Here is a 23,041-nt window from a genome sequence, read left to right as displayed (position 1 = left end):
CGGAATCTATGGGACACAATGAAAGCAGTTTTAAGAGGGAAATTTATTTCCTGGAGTTCATTCCTCAAAAAAAGAAAAAACCAACAAATAAAGGAACTCACACTACATCTTAAAACCTTAGAAATGGAAGAGCAAAACAACAGCAAATGTAGCAGAAGACGAGAAATAATTAAAATCAGAGAGGAAATCAACGAAATTAAAACAAAAAAAAAACCATTGAAAAAATTGATAAAACTAAAAGTTGGTTCTTTGAAAAAATAAATACGATCGACAGACCCTTAGCCATGCTAACGAAGAGAAGAAGAGAGAGAACGCAAATTACTAACATACCGGATGAAAAAGGCAATATCACAACAGACACTACAGAAATACAGAAGATAATTAAAAAGTATTTTGAAACCCTATATTTCAATAAAATAGAAGATAGTGAAGATATCGAGAAATTTCTTAAGTCATATGATCTGCCCAGATTGAGTCAGGAAGAAACACACAATTTAAACAGACCAATAACAAAAGAAGAAATTGAAGAGGCCATCAAAAGACTACCAACTAAGAAAAGCCCTGGACCGGATGGATATACAGCAGAGTTTTACAAAACCTTCAAAGAAGAATTAATACCAATAATTTTCAAGCTATTTCAAGAAATAGAAAAAGAAGGAGCTCTTCCAAATTCATTCTATGAGGCCAACATAACCCTGATCCCAAAACAAGACAAAGACACTTCAAAGAAAGAAAACTATAGACCAATATCTCTAATGAACTTAGATGCAAAAATTCTCAATAAAATCCTGGCGAATCAAATGCAAAAGCATATCAAAAAAATTGTGCACCATGATCAAGTAGGATTCATCCCTGGGATGCAAGGCTGGTTCAATATACGGAAATCAAAAAATGTTATTCACCACATCAATAGACTTAAAGATAAGAACCATATGATCATCTCAATAGATGCAGAAAAAGCATTTGACAAGGTACAGCATCCCTTTATGTTCAAAACACTAGAAAAACTAGGGATAACAGAAACTTACCTCAACATTGTAAAAGCTATATATGCTAAGCCTCAGGCTAGCATCATTCTAAATGGAGAAAAACTGAAAGCATTCCCTCTAAAATCTGGAACTAGACAGGGATGCCCTCTCTCACCACTTCTATTCAATTTAGTTCTTGAAATACTAGCCAGAGCAATTAGACAGACAAAAGAAATTAAAGGCATAAAAATAGGAAAAGAAGAACTTATATTATCACTACTTGCGGATGACATGATAATATACTTAACAGACCCAAAAGGGTCTACAAAGAAACTGCTAGAGTTAATAAATGAATTCAACAAAGTGGCAGCATATAAAATCAATGTGCATAAATCAAAGGCATTCCTGTATATCAGCAACAAATCTTCTGAACTGGAAATGAGGAAAAACACTCCATTCACAATATCCTCAAAAAAAATAAAATAAAATACTTGGGAATCAACCTAACAAAAGAGGTGAAAGATTTATACAATGAAAACTACAGAACCCTAAAGAGAGAAATAGAAGAAGATCTTAGAAGATGGAAAAATATACCCTGTTCATGGATAGGCAGAACTAACATCATCAAAATGGTGATATTACCAAAAGTTCTCTATAGGTTCAATGCAATGCCAATCAAAATCCCAACGGCATTTCTTGTGGAAATAGATATAGCAATCATGAAATTCATATGGAAAAATAAAAGACCCAGAATAGCAAAAGCAATTCTAAGCAGGAAGTGTGAATCAGGAAGTGTAGCGATACCGGATTTCAAACTGTACTACAAAGCAATAGTAACAAAAACATCATGGTACTGGTACCAAAACAGGCAGGTGGACCAATGGTATAGAATAGAGGACACAGAAACCAATCCACAAAATTACAATTATCTTATATTTGATAAAGGGGCTAAAAGCATGCAATGGAGGAAGGATAGCATCTTCAACAAATGGTGCTGGGAAAACTGGAAATCCATATGCAACAAAATGAAACTGAATCCCTTTCTCTCGCCATGCACAAATGTTAACTCAAAATGGATCAAGGACCTTGATATCAAAACAGAGACTCTGTGTCTGATAGCAGAAAAAGTTGACTCCATCTACACGCTGTTTTTGTTACTATTGCTCTGTAGTACAGTTTGAACTCTGGTATTGCTATACCTCCAGATTCACACTTCCTGCTTAGTATTTTTTCTCAGCAAAAGAAACAATAAGTGAAGTAAATAGGGAGCCTGCATCCTGGGAACAAATCTTTACTCCTCACACTTCAGATAGAGCCCTAATTTCCAGAATATACAAAGAACTCAAAAAATTAAACAATAAGATAACAAATAACCCAATCAACAAATGGGCCAAGGACCTGAACAGACACTTCTCAGAAGAAGACATACAGTCAATTAATAAGTACATGAAAAAATGCTCACCTTCTCTAGCAGTCAGAGAAATGCAAATCAAAACCACCCTAAGATACCATCTCACTCCAGTAAGATTGGCAGCCATTAGGAAGTCAAACAACAATAAGTGCTGGCGAGGATGTGGAGAAAAGGGTACACTTGTACATTGCTGGTGGGACTGCAAAATGGTGCAGCCAATATGGAAAGCAGTATGGAGATTCCTGGGAAAGCTGGGAATGGAACCACCATTTGACCCAGCTATCGCCCTCCTCGGACTATTCCCTGAGGACCTTAAAAGAGAATGCTATAGGGATACTGCCACATCCATTTTCATAGCAGCACAATTCACAATAGCCAGACTGTGGAACCAACCTAGATGCCCTTCAATAGATGAATGGATAAAAAAAATGTGGCATCTATACACAATGGAGTATTATGCAGCACTAAAAAATGACAAAATCATTGAATTTTCAGGGAAATGGATGGCATTAGAGCAGATTATGCTAAGTGAAGCTAGCCAATCCTTAAAAAACAAATGCCAAATGTCTTCTTTGATTTAAGGAGAGCAACTAAGAACTGAACAGAGGGAAAGAGCATGAGGAAAATATTAACATTAAACTGAGACGAGTGATAGGAGGGAAAGGGAGAGAGAAGGGAAAGTGCATGGAAACGGAAGGACACCCTCATTTTTATACGAAATCACATATACAAGGTTGTGAGGGGAAAGGGGGGGAAGGGAGAGAACGGAACAACAACAGATGAGGTAGAGAGGGAAGATGAGAGGGGAGGGGAGGGGGGATAGTAGGGGATAGGAAAGTCAGCAGAATACAACAGTCACTAATATGGTATTATGTAAACATTGTGAATGTGTAACTGATTAGATTCTGCAATCTGTATTTGGGGTAAAAATGGAAATGCATAACTCATTTGAATCAAATGTATGGAAGATGAAAAAATAAATAAATAAATAAAAAATAAAAAATAAAAAAAATAAAAATTAAAAAAAAAAAAAGAAAAATATTGAGGAGGGATCAATTCAAAGCAATGGTGAAACCCAGAAGGGCAAACACTAATTATTAAATCTTTATGTCTGGTTTCAGGAGCACACTGTCAGGATACTGTGATCCTGATGACCCTCTTCTATTGTTTTAATCCATTTTAGCCCATAAGGCCTCTCGGTTGATTGCGTTTTGCATTCTTCTTGCAGCTTCTAACAAAAGATGTTCTATGTTCCTGATTTCTTGGAATTTCTATCCCAGTTTTGTTTCATCCCACAGGTCCATATAGACATGTTGGGGCTGTTTACATATGTGTGCCTTCTGAGACTTTACTTTGAAGTCTAAATGGAAGCTGATATAATTCCATAATGCTTTTTTTTTCTGGTGCTGGGGATTGAATCCAGGGCCTTGTGCATGCAAAGCAAGCACTCTACCAACTGAGTTATATCCCCATCCCAACTCCATAATGCTTGCATTCTTCATGCCTGCAAAACTAGCATGACATGGGCAATGCCAAGATCTGTAACTGGTCTCTGCTTTACATGAACCTAGTTCAACTAAAGCTGCAGCCTCTACGTTTTGTTTGATGACCAGGAGGAAATGAATTCCCATTTGGTTTCAGGACTGACTCAGGCTATTTTATTAAATGATTTTACCCTAGAAAATTTTTGAAACCACAGTTGTGTGGTTACTATCTACTCATTTGTTTTCTCTTTACCAAGTGACTTGTGCTCTTGAGTCTGTGATGAATAGGCAACCTTGAAATTTTCTAGAATTCCTTGAGGGCTTCTTTCCTCTTGACTCTGTGCCAAGCACTAGGCTTCTTTTTCATCAATACTGATTTTCTTAACAACTCCATGCTTCACCTACACTTTTGCTTCTTTTCCTGCCATGATGCAAATTTTCCAAATCTTTTAAATCTGTTCATTTTGGCTTCTGGGTCTTTTTTTTAATTATAAATCTGGTTGAAAGCATCCCATAATACTCAGACCACAGCCAGAATACTTTACCTCCTTGAAATTTCCTTCCACGTAATCTAGACCATCATCATTCTTAAATAAGCCTTCATACAAAATATCGAAGTACAGACAAAATGTATTCAAATTGTGTGTTATGTGTATATACTCTGGTCCACTACCAGAGTCTTCATTTCCATCTATTTCCAATAAAGAACAGACTCCTCAGTCTTTTATTGTCCTCATTATTATTAGCATTGTGAGCCCTTTACAGAGTCACCTATTAATCTCTGCAAACAACATTCTGTGTTTCCCCTGACTTGTTCCTCCAAACTCTTCAAGATTTGGCCCCTATATCAATTCTGATGGCTTCTCCACATTTTCAAGAATAACTATGTAAAAAGCCCCACTCCTTGGTACAATTTTTCTGTGTCAGTTAGTTCTCTATCACTATAACAAAATACCTGAAATAATTAACTTGTAGGTGAAGAATATTGATTTTGACTTCCAGTTTTGGATAGATGGCCTATTCAAAAAGTATTAAGAAATTCAACAGTAGCTTCTTCAGTCTAGTGTGGGGTTCTTTAAGATGGGCGGTCCTGGTCAACAGGTGAAATCACATGTTCAGGTCTCACAAACCTGCTCCATTTCTGATTACATACTGAGACAAACATGAAGCAGTGCAATTCAAACTGCTTTAAAAATAAATATTCATCAGGAGTTAAGTCATGGTCAGATAGCAAGCTGGTAATTTCCATATCTGAAATACTAAGCTGAATCCTCAAATAGGTATCAAGGTCAAGTTATTTGAAGTAACCATTCCAGACTTTGGAAGGCAAAACATCAGGTGTGAATCACGAAGTGCCTCTGAAGAATGTAACTAGGCTAGGCAGATCATCAGCAATCATTCAAAGCTTCAAGCTATATTAATAGATTTAGTTTATCTTTCTAATTTGGCTCTGAAATACAGACCAACCCTAAAAAAAAATCCAGTTTCATCACAATGAGATATAAACAGTGGTACCTGTTAATACTAACAATTGTTGGAGTTTTCCTTTATGAAAGCTGTCACTTCTCTGTCTTCATCCTAAGAGTTGATTGTGTCCAACATGATTCTCCTCATTCCAAAAGTAAGGTTGTTTGTGCTCTGCTCATTTCAAGATACTTTCTCAGGTCCAATGAGCTTGGAATTGCACTTTCCATTTCAGATACTGTGAGAAATTTAACTTCTAAAGCTAGTTGAAGTAATTATGATTCAGTAAAAAGCTAAGCCAATTACCTCTTCTAAGAACTGAACCTATTTTTTGCAACTAACTGAATTCAATCTGTGGCACAACTGTTGGAATTACCTACCTGCCAAACCAACACCAGTCAGGGTCCCATTAAGCAATGAGAGTGAAAGGGAAACTGCATATAGGGAATTGTTTTTACAAGATTTTAAACACTGGTTTTATGCTAAGCGTGTCACACACCTCACCTGGAGCAGGACAGAATGACATAAAATGTACTTCTTACCAATGTGTTTCCAGGCCCTGCCTCAAACAGTTTAATTCTGCATTCCAATGCAATGTATCACATCATGTGGCAAGTGCTATCTACTGCAAGTAATTATTTAGTGCATTATTCCATGGCATAATTCCCCTTTTCGTCTTTAAAAAATATTTTAAAATGCCATGCAGAGAATGAAAAAAATCTAAAATTAAGGACATAATCAGGGTCTTAATAATAAACTTGAAGTTTCAGAACACATTTATTGTAGTGGCCAAAGAGTTCCTTCAAGAAAATTTAGCTATAATCATTTCAATACACTCTGAGGACAATGGAGCTTGGTATAGGAAGAAAGGACTCCATTACATATTAGTAAAAAAAAGTTGTGTCCTAAGCATGTGCAACATACAGTTCTATTTTTTGAAAATCTGGGGTATCTAGACAATAATTGAAGACTTCTATTTAGATAATTGCAAAAGCTTTTGGAATTCTAGACATAGTCTCACCTCAGCACACACATTTTAAGATCCTTTGTTGCTGGTACATTGTGCTACTCTCCTGCTTTCCTGAAGGACTCTGAGGGAGACTCAAGTGGTAAATATATGCCAGCAGCTCTTCTGTATGATTCTGCATTCTCAGAATGCTTGTTTGTTTATTTATACATAAGCCATGGCATTTGCCAACAAATGTGTGTGTGTGTATATATATATATATATATATATATATATATATATATATATATATATATACACACACATACATATATCACACACACACATTGCTTTTTTAATAGGTGATGCCAGACCCAATGCTTTACAAAGACATTCATCCCTGTGGCTTTAGCTTTTGAAGATCCTTGGGCTATTTGGAAAGAGGCTAAAGAATCTACATATTGTGTTAGGGCAAAGTCTAACAAAGCCATTTTTGAGGTTTGAAACTTTCCTTTTTCTTCTTGTTTTCTGTGACATAGCTAGTGATTGAATTGCTACCAACAAAAGTTACTTTTTTGTCACACTTTATATTGAAAATACACATTTTGTTTATGTCCACTTACTATAGCAGTAGATTAAAGAGCAAGTTCTAGAGAAATGGAAGAAGTGTGCATTTCCACTCTTCTTCATAGCAACAGGAAACTTGAGAGTCAGGGGTCCATTTTTGGTGAGTACTCTACCTCTGGGTCTTATGAATAGAATGAGACAGATAAAGGTGCAGATACAATGGTAAATATTTTTCTGTTTATTTTCCTTTTCTCTCTTCTTCTTCCCAATGGGCACCTCTTCAGACCAACGTGAATTGTGAGAAAGCTTGTTAACAGGTTTTTAATGTGTGAATGCATTACATGGAGAAAGATTGCACAAACACTTATAAAATAGCCATGAATACATGATATTGGTAATAAAGATGATGTTCATAACATTTAACATGTTTGAAGTAGTAGTCATCAAACTGATGCTCTGACAAGAACTTTTCCTGATTTATCACACCTAATTTTCCAAATAACTATGTGAGATCAGAAGCCCTGTGTTTTTACACATACTGAGTAATAAGGCATTGGGCAAAGTCACAATGCGTGAACATGAGTGGACTTGGATATAAAAGAAGCTCACTTTACCTCCAGGGTATGAACTCTCAGCCACCTGATGCAGGAAAATGTGGAGGACATGCAGCCATACATTACAAACAGGAAATTAGAACCTGTCAACAGAATATATGTGGATTAAGAAGTCAGAGCTAAGACTTAAGAGGAGTGTCAAGGAGATGCATTTTAAATTCCCTCTTGGAAAGAGGAACAGAAGTTGAATATACTTCAGATAGATTTAGAATCCTATTTGCCTTCCTTTTTACTACTTCAGACTTTAAATATGCCTGCTAAGAAATCAGTTCTTACACATTATTTTTAAAAAGCTGAAATTATTATATTAATAACAATACAATTACACATAGCTGGAAGAAGAATTCTTTTCAGCAGTAATATATACTCTATTTGTATATGACAGTACTTTTTTTGTATCTGACAATTATTTAGTTAAAATTAGCAAGTCAGATAAATTTTGTAAGGGCAAATGATAATATCCATAGCACTTTTTGGTTTATATCACTTAATAAGATTGTTAATTATACTCTTTGGGCTTTTATAAAGCTAAACTTCCCTTTTATTCTTTTAAATTTAGTTTTATCTTATACATTAAAAACAAAAAATGTACATATTAGTGGGATTCCACTTAATATTTTATATTAAAATATATACATATTCTTATACACACACATATGACATGGTGATTAATCAGGTTAAACAAAAGCTTCTCCTCAAATATTTATAATTTCTTTATGATGGAAACTTCCAAAATCCTTTCTTCTGAGTTCTAAAATATATAGCACATTGTTGTTATCTGTATTACCCCTCCTGAGCATAAGCACACCAGAATTTCTTACTTCTTTGTAACTATAACTTTGTATCCATTGATCAACCTTTTCTTATTTTTTCTCACTTCTCTACTTTTTACAGCCTCTGGTAACCAGCATTCTACTCTCAACTTTTATGCATTCCACTTTTTGAGATTTAACATATGAGTGAAATCATGAAGTACTTGTCTTTTTGTGTCTGGCTTATTTCACTTAATGCAACAATCTCCAGTTACTTCCAGATTGTTGCCAAAGACAGCAATTGATTCTTTTTCAGAATCAAATAATATTCCATTGTGTATATGGACCACATTTTCTTTATCCATTAATCAGTTGATGGACACTTAGGTTGTATCAACTTCTTTACTGTTTTCAGTGGTGCTGGAAGGGATATGGAATTGCAGACGTTTCTTCAACATTTCTATCTATTTTCTAATATTGTTCCTCTACTTTGTCAAAGTTTTCAAAGAAGTTGGATTTTATCTAAAGATTGTGATATTTGTATTTAATTCTGAATAACTATAACATGATTTTAAAATGTTAAAACACTCAGATATCAATAAAACTGCTTAGAAAAATCTACAATAAAGATGATGCAATTGTGACTATTATAGGTTTGTTACTCAAGCTAAGGTAAATAAGGAAATTTTTTATTTCCTTTACAAATCAAAATATTTTAACTGCATCACTTTATTTGAAAATTTTGATGCTCTTTATTTTAGCATTTGTAGTAAAGACATCATTATTAGCTTGCCATTTGTTTGTAGAGATAATTTAGAACCAATAAATTGTTATGCAAAATCAAGTCATGGCTGTTGAAATGGTATCATTCATGACTATATAAATAAAATGTCTGAAACTTTATATCTCAGGGTAAATATTCTATCACATTGTAGAATTAGTAGCCATATATTATAATTTCCAAGAAGCAATTTGAATGTTACTATTAGAATACATTTTAATTATCATAGTCAAAAAATAGGTTTTTAGTAGAACAAGGATTTATTGATCTTGGATAAGTAACTAATTTATTTAAAAATAGTTCTTCATCTCAAAAAAATGTTAAAGATTAAATAAGTTATATGTAAAAATTATATAATAAACATTTATTCACATCTTGTATATTTGGACAGGAAAGACACAGATATGAGCTCAATTATACTAGGTTTTACTGTTAATTTTGTTACAAAGTAAAAATAATCCCATTGTGCTCAATATTAACAGAATTCATGACTACTTAATTAGGCCCTGCAGTAAATTTCTTCATTGCATTTGCTCATTAGGTTAGGAGAATGAATGAAATGTTTATTAGTATGTGAGCACTTAAATATCCATAAGATGCCTATATAAATTAAATCTGGTGCACAAACATGCATTCCTAAACAAAATTTCTCCTTTATTTTTTCTAGATAATCCCAAAGAGGCAACTCATGTAGCTGTTTCTGTGAGAATTTTGGATGTTAATGACAATGCCCCACAATTTGCTGTGTTCTATGACACTTTTGTATGTGAAAATGTCAGACCAGGACAGGTGAGCAACTGGAAGATTGAAAACACAGGGCAGTTCTGTATTAAATGTTTTATTTTCACAAACTTGACAGGAATGAATGAAAAAGGGATAGGAACACTCACATATACTCCCTGCAATATTTTCAAAATGGTGACATGTTTTTAAAATTGAGAGTATCTAAAATAGCAGTGTACCAGGTTTCTTAATTCCTTCCTAAAGTTCTGGTGTAAAAGAAAAGACATTATCATTTGCACACAAATGTATAGAAACAACTTCAGCACCCTGCACCTGCCAGGCGAGTGCACTACCGCTTAAGCCACATCCCCAGCCCCACAACTTCAACATTTAAAGCCCTCGAAAACATGAGCAAACTAGAATCCTCTGCTGTACCATTAGGTAAATATTGAAATTTTTTAATAGAGAAATGGGAATGAAAGTTGGTGAAAACCCAGCAACAATTGCATGGAATCTTTGAAGCATTCCATCAATATTCAGATAAATGTGTAAATACATTTTGAAGTAGGGCAGCAGAATTTGCTTATACATTGGTTTTCATCATTACACCAAAATGTAAAGTGCTTAATGACTCAGTTTTAGTCCTTTAAAGCATTCTCCCTACATCAGCTTTGTTTATAATTATTTAAATCTTTTCCTCAGTGGACTCATTTTGTTGTTTAAAAAGCTCCAGAATATATGGCTGAAAAGACTGTTCTTAATTGCTTTGAGTGCTGTCTTCACAGAAGGAAGCTGCATGCTATAAATAATAATTGGGAATCCAATGTATTTTATTAGAGAAAGAGAAGCCATCATGAAGCTGTATTGTGTTTTGACATCATTTGATGCTTTTATAAACATCAATGTCCTTGTTACATTTTTATGCAAATTATATTGTGGAATAACTCGAGTACTTCCTTTTGAATATACTAACAGGGATTCAATAGCCTATCTATTGTGAGAAATAGTAAAATGGCTGCAATTGGATTCCTTTTTTTTTAACTTGAAAATATTATAGAAGTGTTTAATTGGGAATATTTAAATGACTTAGCTACTTCCAACTTCTTAATGAACAGTGTCCACCCTAAAATACCATTCAAAATAGTCCTCTGCTTGGCAGGCTCAGCATGAGATAAGTTAAAATATTTTCTCTAAGAGATAAATTACCCATTTTGCTACTACTGCATTCATTGCTCCCTCTATGATTATTCTATTTGATTTTCAAGAGATATCTTTTCAAAGCATTTCAATTATTATATAATGCAGACTTACAAATGTATTCAAAATATACAGAATAAAGAATTGTGTTTATTTTCCAGTGCCTTTTCTCTTTTTAACTATAGTTGGCTCAGTAATGCTCCAGAATTTCTGTGCGTGTAAAACCTAGTTGGCATAATGAAGAAAAATAATCCAATGAAAGATGATTTTAATAAAAAGCAGTTAGCTTACCTTGACTATCCTGATAGAAAGGACATGATTAATAATTCTTGTTTAATTGACTGCATGGACAAGTCTTCCACACTAGTTATTGTTAATATGACCAGTTTGTGAAATGCCACCATGTTCTCATTGGCTGAAAACTAGTTCTGCTTATACAAAAATGTTATAATAAATGATAGAATTCTAGGTTCTGACATCCAAGCTTGCAAACTTAAAGTGATTATTTGATAAACTTCTTCTCTGTGCCTTTTATGATAATCACTCATTAGTTTGGCCTCCCCTCCTCCTAGGAAAGGAAGATTAGGATGTCTGGGAATGCTGCAGTTATTTATAGAAATCTCAGTCCACCCAATACTCCTGCAAATTAAGTGCTCTTTAAGTAGCACTTAGAAAGCAACATGGGGAATAATTCCATTCGTTTGGCGTGCAGACAAATTGATAAGACAGAAATAAAACTAATTGCTACTCCCTCCTCCTCCTTATTTCCTGGCCTTAGCTCTTCCTTGATCTAAGCATACAAGACTTTCTTAGATAGGATGCAGTTTGCAACTGATGAAGTATTAGAAGTCAGTCCTCTCCTGCCTAACAGGGTTGCTTAAATTCTCACCTTTCTACTTCAGAGAGACAGGACCTTGAAGGAAGGAACAATAGGTCTTTTACTTCCCTTTGGTTTCCCTCACTTACCTTCACTCCTGCAGTCGGTAAAATGTATTTAATAATTTTCCAAGTCTAGATGAAGAAAATACCATGTTAATCACAAAGAACCTTTCCCAAGGAATCTCTCTAGGGAGGGTTGCTGTTTATATTTACTGTTCACTAAGCACCTTATTAAAGCTAATACCACTGACAGCAAATATCAAACCAGATAGCAACCAAGATTTTATCAAACCAAAAATCGTTTCACATAGTTTTCATAGGACAAAATTTAGTTACTTCCTAACAGCTAAAAGATTGAAGTTTTCCAGAATAAAAGAAAGGTTTTTTTTCATCAACAAAAACTCCTAGCTAAAACATTACAGCATAATAACTATTTGTTTAATTTTAAATACATTAAAATTCACTCATTATTTCACATTTGGTTGTAGTATGAGCACTGAAACATTCTTAATGCTTATATCAAATGTAAAAATACAATGATAATATAAACAATTATATTATTGCCAAGAAGAAAAGCTAAGAAAGAGTTACCTATATCTCTTTTCTGTAGCTCAAAATGAATATTGGATATCACCAGCTTGTGTTCATTTGTTTCCTAAGTGTGATAAATTGTTTCATTGCAATCGGATTAAAATGATTTGTCTCCAGTAGAAATAAAATATTGAGTGTTCATATAGGAAGCCAGCAGAAAACTTTTATCTACTTCTTGTTGTGAACTTCTGGTATTGATTGCAAGTCTTTATGGCACAGTTACAATAGTTTTGTGATTTTGAATGTATGATTGGAATAGAAAGTAAGGTTAAATTGAAAGGTAAATTTTGGAAATAAAGGGGTTAAACACTAAAGCCAAGTATGCCCCCCCCAAAAAAAAGTCTTATGAAGCAGTACCTCTATTTGCAACAGAGAAGTCTTAGAGTCATAAAATTTATTTTAAAATAATAGGGATTCTGCAAAATGCCATTCTGTTTTTTGTAACTTTAATATGAATTGGAATTACTCCTTTCATAACAAAGTATATCAATTAACCACTGACATTTAAATCAATGAATCGACTTTTTCATTAAAATATCATTGAGCATTTTATATAAAACTTTATGGTTTACATATATATAAAGATGTGGATATATGTCCTCAGAAATGTATTATTGTATTATTTTGAGCATAAAAATGAACTGCAATTGTTATTTGTAATAACAGTTACAATCATATGTTTATTTTGAGACATTGTAGTTTTTATTCTAAAGAAATTAACTCTTTCTTGTGTTTATAGTTATATTCATATAGAAATCTTTGTGACTAGGAATTTGAACTACCCTACTGTCTTTCAAGATATGTTACTTCATTTATTTCTCTTCAATATGCTCTTATGAATCAAAATTTTAAAAATAAATCTTTTAAGTATATTTGATTGATACAAATCAGTTAAGAAATTCTTTGGTAAATGAATTAATAATTCCTGAGTAGTTTAAATACCTTTTTTATGTTTTTATCTTTAACTCCTATACCATTTTTATATTTTATAAGTCTGGCTTCTATTTAATCTTATTATAAATAAGATTTAGTCAAATATATTTTTAAATTGTTTTAAACTAAGTTAGTTTTAAATAATTTTTGATGCTTATTTCTAGATAAAAACATATTTTTGCATGTCTTAATTAAATTCTTTTGTCATTTTTGATAAATGAGTAAAATTAAAATTTTAAAAGTTAATACTTGAAATTTTTCACATTTCTGATGATGTAGCAAACTTTGAAAGAAAATAAAAATGGTTAAAACCTCAGCAACAAATATTTCCACCAACTATTCACACAAAGTTAAATTGAATTGATGCATTAAAAAGCATATTCCTTTTAATTAAGCATATTTGATGATTTTTACAGGCATAAATAGACATCAATATGCATAAGAAGCAACTTTTGAAGCCCTGATAATAATTTAAATATTTTTTTAAAACAAAAAAAATTATTTCATATGTAACTTAAAGGATAAAGAAATCATATACTGACCTAAATACATAACTGTTACATATATTATATATTTATATAGTATCAATCATATACTCTGTCAAAAACAATGATCTGATTATGTATAAACCGTTAAATTTTCCACTGTTATCAGACAGTTTTTATTAACTCTTATATTAAAACCAATTACCATTTCCCCATATAATACATATCTTGAATTTAAAAATATATACTTGTATTTAAAGTGCAAATGAAGCAAACTATTGCTATTACAGTAGAAAATAATATATAAACTTTTCTTTGTAAAATTTATATTCAACATTATGTATGAAGTATCTATTTTCTTTTATTATGTTTCAGCTAACTTTGGAGAGGAGCAAAGCAATATTTTTATTTCCACAATTTTCCCTACATCAGATCAACTCTTCCCAATCAATGTTTAGATTTATGTGAAATAACATACTGGTTCTACATTTAAATATAGAAACCCTCAAAAAATATAATATCTTACAATTCACCATTTTGAAGGAAAAGACAATATTTATGAGAGAGAAATAAGTGGGACTGAGTGGTAGAAGAGAAATATCATTAAAAAGAAAATGATCATTAAGATTTTTCACCATGAACAAAATAAATTCTTTTAAATTTTTCTACAAAGCAAATTTTTAAAAATTATGTATTACAAAAGCAGATTATACATGTGTATGTTTGATGACTATATAATATTTCTCTCTCCTACAGCTAATACAGACTATAAGTGCAGTAGACAAAGATGACCCTTTAGGTGGTCAGAAATTTTTCTTCAGTTTAGCTGCTGTCAATCCAAACTTCACAGTACAGGATAATGAAGGTAAGTTTTAGAATTTGTTCATTATAATATAACATGACATTAACTGGAAATTTCTTCTAAAGTAACTATTATAATATACATGATCTGTCAATTTATTGATCTGCATTATGAAATTTTGTTTTTATCTGATAGTTAATGATATTTCATGATAATGTCTTGTTTGAAAATGTTAGCTCTCTTTCATTTAATAAACTATATGAGAGAAGTGTCTGTGTAGATATGAACAATGAGATTGATGTTGAAATGATTAGAAAGGCTAGAAATAATCACTTTGCCTAAGAAAATGTATAGAAAATATGAATGGAGAAATAAGTAACTCAGTGAAAGTGTTATGCAAACTCTGATGAGATTGAATAGCAGCAGGTTTATTGAAGTCAAGTAGGCATAAAGGAAGAGTAAGAATGTGATGTAGCCTCACTAGCCCCTTAGAAAATATGGTTCAAAGGCATTGCAAGATATGCTGTTGTCCTTATAGTATACAAATTTTATTTTTCAGAAATTAATTTTTCTCATAGTCTCACAAAAATAAAACACATTTTACAGAATAGTTATGATTGTTTAAAAGTTGAACAGCTCTGTTCCCTGATAAATATGTCATTGGAGTCATTCTAGTTAAACAAAATTATGTTGTCAGATCTCTACTTGACTTATTGTATGTTATGTTAAGCTAACTATGCAAGCTTCTGTTTGCAAAAAGACATGAGTTTTAGAATGGCTGCAGATTTGTGTATTTTTAAATAAGCCTCATAACCACATTGGCATGTGTGTAAGTGCTTTCTTCACAATGCATGATGTGTGTTGGCAGAATCAGAATCTAGGTAGTTTTCAAAGTACCAGCAAATAATTTAACATAATAGGTCATTTTACATTGTGCAAACCTTTATTCAAGCTATTTCATCTGGTAGAATCTTAGCAAAAACCAACTGAAAGGGGGAGTCTCTATTGTAAACATCTGTTTTTTATTAAATATGAATTTATTAAAATGCTCATGTTTTCTATCACTCCAAACACCTAAAGTTATCAAGTTGAAAAAAATTAACATGAAGGTGGCAGTCAAAATGCAGAAAGAATATTTAATTTTTAAACATGAATTATAGACATTCATATGAAATATGAATTAGAGATTAAGTCTGAATTAGAGATAAACAACATCCTACTTTTTAATTTGCTGAACCTGGCAACAGATGCATTGAGTTTTGTTGTTGTTGTTGTTATACATGACAGTAATCAAACATTGAATTTAGACTGGAGCTGTCCCTAGTACTGAATTTACAGTATTGAATTGACAGTACCTGCTTCTAGTTGTATTTTAATTTTCTCCCTGCTCCAGTGAAACTGAGCACTCGTTATTAAAAAGTGATATAGACATGAAATAGTATTGTCTTAGCATGGCATTTCAAAGTTATTGGGGAAATCACTCAAGACCAGCCTTAATTAATTTTTGACAAATATTACCAAGAGTTCTTTAATCTATATACAGTACTCAAAGCAGGAAATAAGCCCACAGAATATAAACCAGAATATTTAACCTAATCATATAAAACTAATGATGCTGTGATGCTGGGTGAAGTTTTTTTAAAAAATTGAAATAGCATATATACTACCTTAGTGTTAATTTTCTAGCCTTGTATTAATTAATATTTGCCTTAAACTCCCTTATTTCTAGGTTATTCCTGTTTAAAATTAATTTTGTTTATTCTATCATAGGTCAAAAATTATATCATGAATTTTTAAATATTCCATAAAATAATTTGAAATGAGTCAAACTTTATTTGGTCTCTCAACCTGTCCAAACTATTACAAAACTAAGGTTCAAACATTTGTTAAAAAATTAAAAATTAGACAAGCAAGATTCTAAAAGTACCATATATATATGCTCATATTATCTTAGGATATTTTAGGGGGAAAAATAGTTATTGAAAGATAAATTTTAAAATTTGTTTATGTGCATGTTATTTTGTTAGTCTGCTTTCCCAGATTATGTAGTTAACTGGTACCATTAAGTTCCAACTCAAAATTAAGGAATAAATTATTTTGTATTCAAACACTGTACCTGCAACAGATTACCTCTATTTTTTTCTCTCCTGTTTGTTTGATTTAGCAGCTCACTGACTCCCTCCCTATATTGGCATTTTAAACAACTCTGCAGGGCTGACTAAACAAAACTAACTTCTCTGGGCAAACAACCGGGATAGAAACTATCATACCGATTATTTTTTAAATACTACTTGTTTGGGGATAGAAGTCTTTTTTCATTTTAACCCCACAAATTTCATGTGAGAATACTAGGTCAATTAACATGTAAAGAAAAAGTCAGTAGTATAATATGCTAGGTAGTGGGATATTTGTTTTTATTAAATCTTTACTTCAGTCTGGAACTTTATTAGGCACTTCTAAGAGTTAGCCCAGGCTTTCTGTTATTACTTTCAGTTAAATACATCCTTTAAGTTATGAGTTTGTTTGAATGAGTGGAAATCAATGCTCAGAAATGTTAAATAATTTGCATGCTGCTGGGTATATATTGAGATTCTTCATGGATTTTGACTATTTTATTGCTTTAAACAATGTAACAATGCTTACAATGTATCCAATCCTATTTTCTTCATGAATATTGGATTGAGATATGCTGTATGTGTGTAAATAAATAAATGAAAGAAAATAGTATTTTCTTTTGGTCTACAAAGCAGATTTTCAGAAAACAGTAAAAAAAACTTCTCATCTATGTAAACTTGATATTTACTTATACAAACTCACCATTTTGAAAATACTATGGGATAATTTTTGAAGTTAGTACTCAATCCATAATGTTAGATTCTTTGAACTATCTTATTTGTCTTGTTTAATTGCATTGTACATATGTAATAGAAAACTTTATAATGTTTCATATTTTTTATGAAGAGAGTTTTATTTATGTATACAATCCTCGTTATCACCATGAGTTATCATTTTACTATATGAAACAAACATTTGTGATGTTTTAAAATTTATTTTAGATAACACTGCCAGAATTTTAACTCGAAAAAAATGGCTTCAATAGACATGAAATAAGTACCTATCTCTTGCCTGTGGTGATCTCAGACAATGATTACCCAATTCAGAGCAGCACAGGCACGCTGACCATCAGAGTATGTGCCTGTGACAGCCAAGGCAACATGCAGTCCTGCAATGCTGAAGCCCTGCTCCTCCCTGCTGGTCTCAGCACTGGGGCCTTGATCGCCATTCTCCTCTGCATCATTATTATGCTGGGTAAGAAACTTTATAGAAAATTGAATCATCTTCTAGGACACTTACTGTAGTATAATTTTAAACAAGGAATCAATATTCCTATCAGAATAGTCCCTTGCCCAAACTTACACAAAAGTTTTAGGATATCCAGCCAGAATATAGAAGCAATGAGACTTTTCATCATTCAGATGTGAATCAAAATGCAAAAAAGCAGCTTTCATACTGTCATTACAATATATGAAATAAGTAATGAGAAAGCAAGAAGGGTTGAGGGCAGAATGGTTGTGTTAGATTTTAGAAAGTTGAGAGGTAGGTGATTGCAATTCTTGAAAAAAACATCAATGATTGGTACCTCCAATTAGTTTATAGCTGGCCCATCACTGCTCTCCTGAGCCCTGTAGTAACTCTATGGCGTTGTTTCATCTTGGATGATCTGCCAAACTCTAATTCAGGAGGAGGGTAGAAGCTGGAAGAGTATGATAAGATTTTAACCTCAACTCTAAAAGTTAGATATCACCAAATCTCGGTAAGGGTAAAACAACATTGATAAGGTTTAAGATACATTCTGTTAGAAACACAATTCACAAATTTGATCTAGTATAGGACTTCTCACTAGTATAACTATACTCATTATCAATTTTTCATACTTACATTAAAGTTAATTTAATAATTAAGCCTTCATTTCAAATTCTAAAATAATCTTTACAATAATTTATTTTAACAATTTTTACTGTTATAAAAAGACAGCACCTTTATATGTGAAGTTAGGACCAATAACAAAGACATTGCAACCACAAAGAATATTAAAAATATGTGTTAATTCCATAATATAGCTAATCCCTCATAGAAGATTCATTTTTTTTCATTTTTTCAAGTATATACAAGAGCTCTGTGATTAAATATCTCAAAGGTAAATTATACATATGAAATAAATCACTAAATTAATGGAATGATCAATTCTACATAACTTTCTTTTTTTCCTTTTTTTTTAGTTTTGTTTTTTACTGGCAATTGGTGCCAGGAGTGTTCTAACAATGAGATCCATTCCCCGCATCCCCCGCTTCTTCCCACCCTCCCAGACAGGTTCTCACTAAGTCTCGAGTGTCTTACCGGGATTATTGGTGTGTACCACCACATTAGACTTTACATTCGATTTACATGTAGTTTAGGAAATGAAAATGTGCACCTTTAAAAATATGTATTATTGACTGGAATGGTGGTGCATTCCTATAATTCCAACAATTAAGAAGGTTGAGCATAAAATCAGAATTCCAGGACAGTCTAAGCATTTTAAGGAGAAGCTTGGCAACTTAGTGAGAGCCTGTCTCAAAATAGAAAAGGAAAAGGATTGGGGATGTAACTCAGTGATAAAAAACAACCTTAGGTTCAATCCCCGATGCCAAAAAAAAAAAAAAAAATTATAAAAATAAGTCTTTTTTTAATATATTTATTTATGAGGTATTTTCATATATAAAAAAATAATAAATGATTTCACTTAACAGAATATGGGAGAATTGATAAAAGTTTATTTTTATAATTTGACTTTTCTGTATTACTAAACATATTAAGAGAAGTCAAGAAACAGACTTTATACTAATTAAATCAAAAAGTTCAAATATAAATAATCTATTTATTTGAGGACTTTATAATTTATATGTAAATTATATTCAGTCATTCTGCTGAAATATGTATTAAATATAAAATCTCCAGTAAGAATAACATCAAGAGTAGCAAGCTTTTATTAAGTTGATTTTGTCAAACAGTGTAAACAATAATATAATAAAAAACACTTTTATCTTTCATTTGATGAAACAATGTATGCAGTATGTATGGTTATCTTCACTTTATATGCAATAAAGATGAATGTTCGAAATATTTAAAGCATTCTCCAAGGCCATCAATTTGTGAGAGGTTGAACCAAAGCACCTTGCTTCTTGGTGATTGTGTGTACAATTTTCCAGTGAAATTTGGAGTTTTTGTCCATGTTTTTTTTTTCCTCATAATGGCTGGGTTGAGGCCTCACTGTCTTATGTGTTCACTGAAAAAATGTTAAAACTATCCCTTTATTTGATTTACTTGTCTCTAAAATAATGATTCTTGATTTTATAAACTAGAGTAAATTGCTTTTTAACTGCTTTTGAGTTAAGAATGAGATTAAATTTACTCCCCAGATGCATTAGCTTCAAACTATTGTTTTGGGTATCCCTCTGACCCTTATTGAAAACACTATATCTGACATTCCAAGAAGCGAGGAAATAAACTTGGAGTTGGAATCAATATTACTAAATTTTTGTTATTAGAAGCTTTTTGACTCAGTAAAATCATTTTGTTCATAATAATCAATCTGAGTTTCAAAACTTTACTTCATACATTTTATGGATGCATGAATACATGAGTTTAAGCAAAATAAAATTAATTTTTCCCAAAGACCTGAATAATAAACAGCTTTCTGTCTTCATCAAGGGCTATTTTTTTTTTATCATTTTAAGGCCAAGATTACTTAACAGTGGGTTAAAACTCCTTTTGGTAGAATTAGAAAAGTTTCTTTTTTTGCCCTGTCACAGATTTGAAGACCAATAGTCTGAGAATTCCATGTTAATAAATAAGGAAACAGAACTTAGAATATCTTGATACAAAAATATCATAATTCCCCCATCCTTTAGACATTCTTCTAAAAGAGGCTAAGGACAGATATATAAAAGAGAAAGATTTCTCCCCTTCTTTTACCTATGTAGTTGAATTTCCATCTGTTTCTGTAAATCAATTTAATGGACCAGAATCTAAATGTTTGGGAACAGCAAATAATAGTGGGAAATTTAAATGCAATCAGAAGAATTTGATGTTAACTTCCTCTTAGAGTTCATGTTATTAACATTATTTTGGTTATTAACAGTATTATTTTTATACTTATTGTTACTGTCTCATCAAAGTGGAGAACTGTCCTTTGTGAGCAATACACATTTCAACTTATGTATACACATTTTTAAAAATGTATCTTGGGCTGGGGATATAGCTCAGTTGGTAGAGTTCTTGCCTTGCAAGCACAAGGCCCTGAGGTCCATACCCAGCACCAAAATAAAATAAAATTAAAATAAATAAAAATGTATCTGGCCAAGGTCCCTGCATTGATTTGGAGTTAATCCAGTGTAGTGACTTGAATATACTTGTTGTACTGTCATCTAACAATTTGGGGGAGTTCTCTTACAAGATATATATTACTAAGGAAAGCATCATAAACCTCTAAACCCATGTTATGTCTAAGCATCTGGGTCTTATTTTCTATAATGTAGGCCTTCTTTTAATAAAGTAAGAAACAAAGCTATATAAATCAATCAACACAGTTATTTAACAGAATCAATATTCTATACCTTATTAAGAATGGTAAGGATGTGAAAATACAGGCATATTTTAGCCACTTGGATCTTACATGAAGCTTAGTTCAACTTCTCTAATGTTGGTATAACATCTATCTTACTATTTATTACACAAGACTCATATATTCTGAACAACCAGAAACTAACACTTCTTAGAAAAACAGAAAAAAATATGCACTGTAATTAAGGAAGATTCCACAGTGCCTTAACAATAAGTCAGAAACACCGCTTTTGAACATCACCTACCTTGACTAAACACTTTTCTGCTTCCCCCAACCAAAAAAAAAGAAAAAAAAAAGGAACGTGCAAGAAAAAATGGGGAAGTAAAAAAAATATCTAAATAACGCATGCTCCTTTTTCCTGCTCCCACTTGCTTGATAGCATTCTGAATGGGCTTCTTACGTCTCTCCTTTTTTTTTTTTTCAAGTTATAGTAGTACTGTTTGCAGCTCTAAAGAGACAGCGGAAGAAGGAACCTCTGATCTTATCCAAGGAGGACATCAGGGACAACATCGTGAGCTATAATGACGAAGGTGGTGGCGAGGAGAACACCCAGGCCTTTGACATTGGCACCCTGAGGAATCCTGCAGCAATCGAGGAAAAGAAGCTGAGGCGAGACATTATGCCAGAAGCGCTCTTTATCACCCGCAGGACTCCCACGGCGCCTGACAACACGGATGTGCGGGATTTCATTGCCGAGAGGCTCAAGGAGCACGACCTGGACCCCACCGCACCACCCTACCACTCCCTGGCCACCTACGCCTATGAGGGCAACAACTCGGTGGCTGAGTCGCTGAGCTCCCTGGAGTCAAGCACCACCGAAGGAGACCAGAATTATGATTACCTCCGGGAGTGGGGCCCCAGGCTTAACAAGCTCGCGGAGATGTATGGTGGTGGGGACAGTGACAAGGAATCCTAACCTGGATTTCTGTTCTGCTCAATAAGAGGAAGCGATGTAAAGGGCACTGTCTCCACTTCACCATATTTGATAATCAGGAGACGTTTCCTGCCACTCAGCACAATTCTTTCCCATTTATTTCTTAATTTGTTCATTAATTGCATTAATTCTTTCCTGTAGGATGTCTCACGGAATATATGTGACATTTTATTTAATCACTTCCAAGAGCCAAAGCTATGGAAATTCAGTGTTGTCCATCTTAGTAAAAAAAAAAAAAAAAAAAAAAAAAATTCAAAAACATGAACAGGATAGCTCTCCCTTAAGCAACCTCAGAAATGAGCCGCTTCTGTTAGATACATGTTCTGCCCTTGCAATTGAAGTTTTTGAAAAGGTGCAGACAAATTTTAAGATATATCCTGTTCTGTACATTAAATTTAAAAAGAAAAAATGTACATGTGGTGTTAGTAGGTATGATATGCAACCTGGTATACAAACATTTGTGCAATTTCATTTCATCAAATTCTATCTGCTAATGTTTTATATTTATATTTTTGTATTTATTTTTAAAAAAATAAACCAGTTTTTACAACTACTTTGTCTCCAGCTCCCCCCCCCCCAGGAAGAAAACAAGTTCTCCATGAATTTCTACCAAGTTCTTGGTAGAAAATTATATTAAATACAGGTAAGAAGACAAAGTCATTTTAATATTGAAAATGGTAACCAATTTAATATAACTTAGTCAAGACTTATCCTTCCTAGTGAGTCTTGTTGTGTTATAATATGTGAAAAAAAATCTTAATATTAAAATTTTAATTTATATATCATTTAAATGTACCATTCAAACAACTTTAAAATATTGTCATCCTTGTACTAAAGACACCAAGC

General features: G+C 32.5%; 1 protein-coding gene across 1 annotated transcript; it reads left to right on the top strand.

Annotated features, from left to right (window-relative positions):
• Positions 1 to 17,812: 17,812 nt before the first annotated feature.
• Positions 17,813 to 22,177, top strand: LOC143389788 (cadherin-10-like). The gene is made up of 2 exons (XM_076842597.1): positions 17,813 to 17,906; positions 21,687 to 22,177. Exons 1-2 carry the CDS (start codon positions 17,813 to 17,815, stop codon positions 22,175 to 22,177), a joined length of 585 nt encoding a protein of 194 aa, XP_076698712.1.
• Positions 22,178 to 23,041: the final 864 nt, after the last annotated feature.

The sequence above is a fragment of the Callospermophilus lateralis genome, unplaced genomic scaffold (genome assembly GCF_048772815.1).
Source record: "Callospermophilus lateralis isolate mCalLat2 unplaced genomic scaffold, mCalLat2.hap1 Scaffold_65, whole genome shotgun sequence".
NCBI lineage: Eukaryota > Metazoa > Chordata > Mammalia > Rodentia > Sciuridae > Callospermophilus > Callospermophilus lateralis.
The sequence above is the reverse complement of the archived record's forward strand: the minus strand, read 5'-3'. Positions and strand labels throughout refer to the sequence as shown.

Bases quoted from the DNA above. Each gene is read 5' to 3' on its own strand.
- LOC143389788 (XM_076842597.1), top strand. From the start codon at position 17,813: ATGCAGTCCTGCAATGCTGAAGCCCTGCTCCTCCCTGCTGGTCTCAGC. The intron at 17,907-21,686 runs GTAAGAAACTTT...TTTTTTTTCAAG, and splicing joins CTGCATCATTATTATGCTGG to TTATAGTAGTACTGTTTGCA.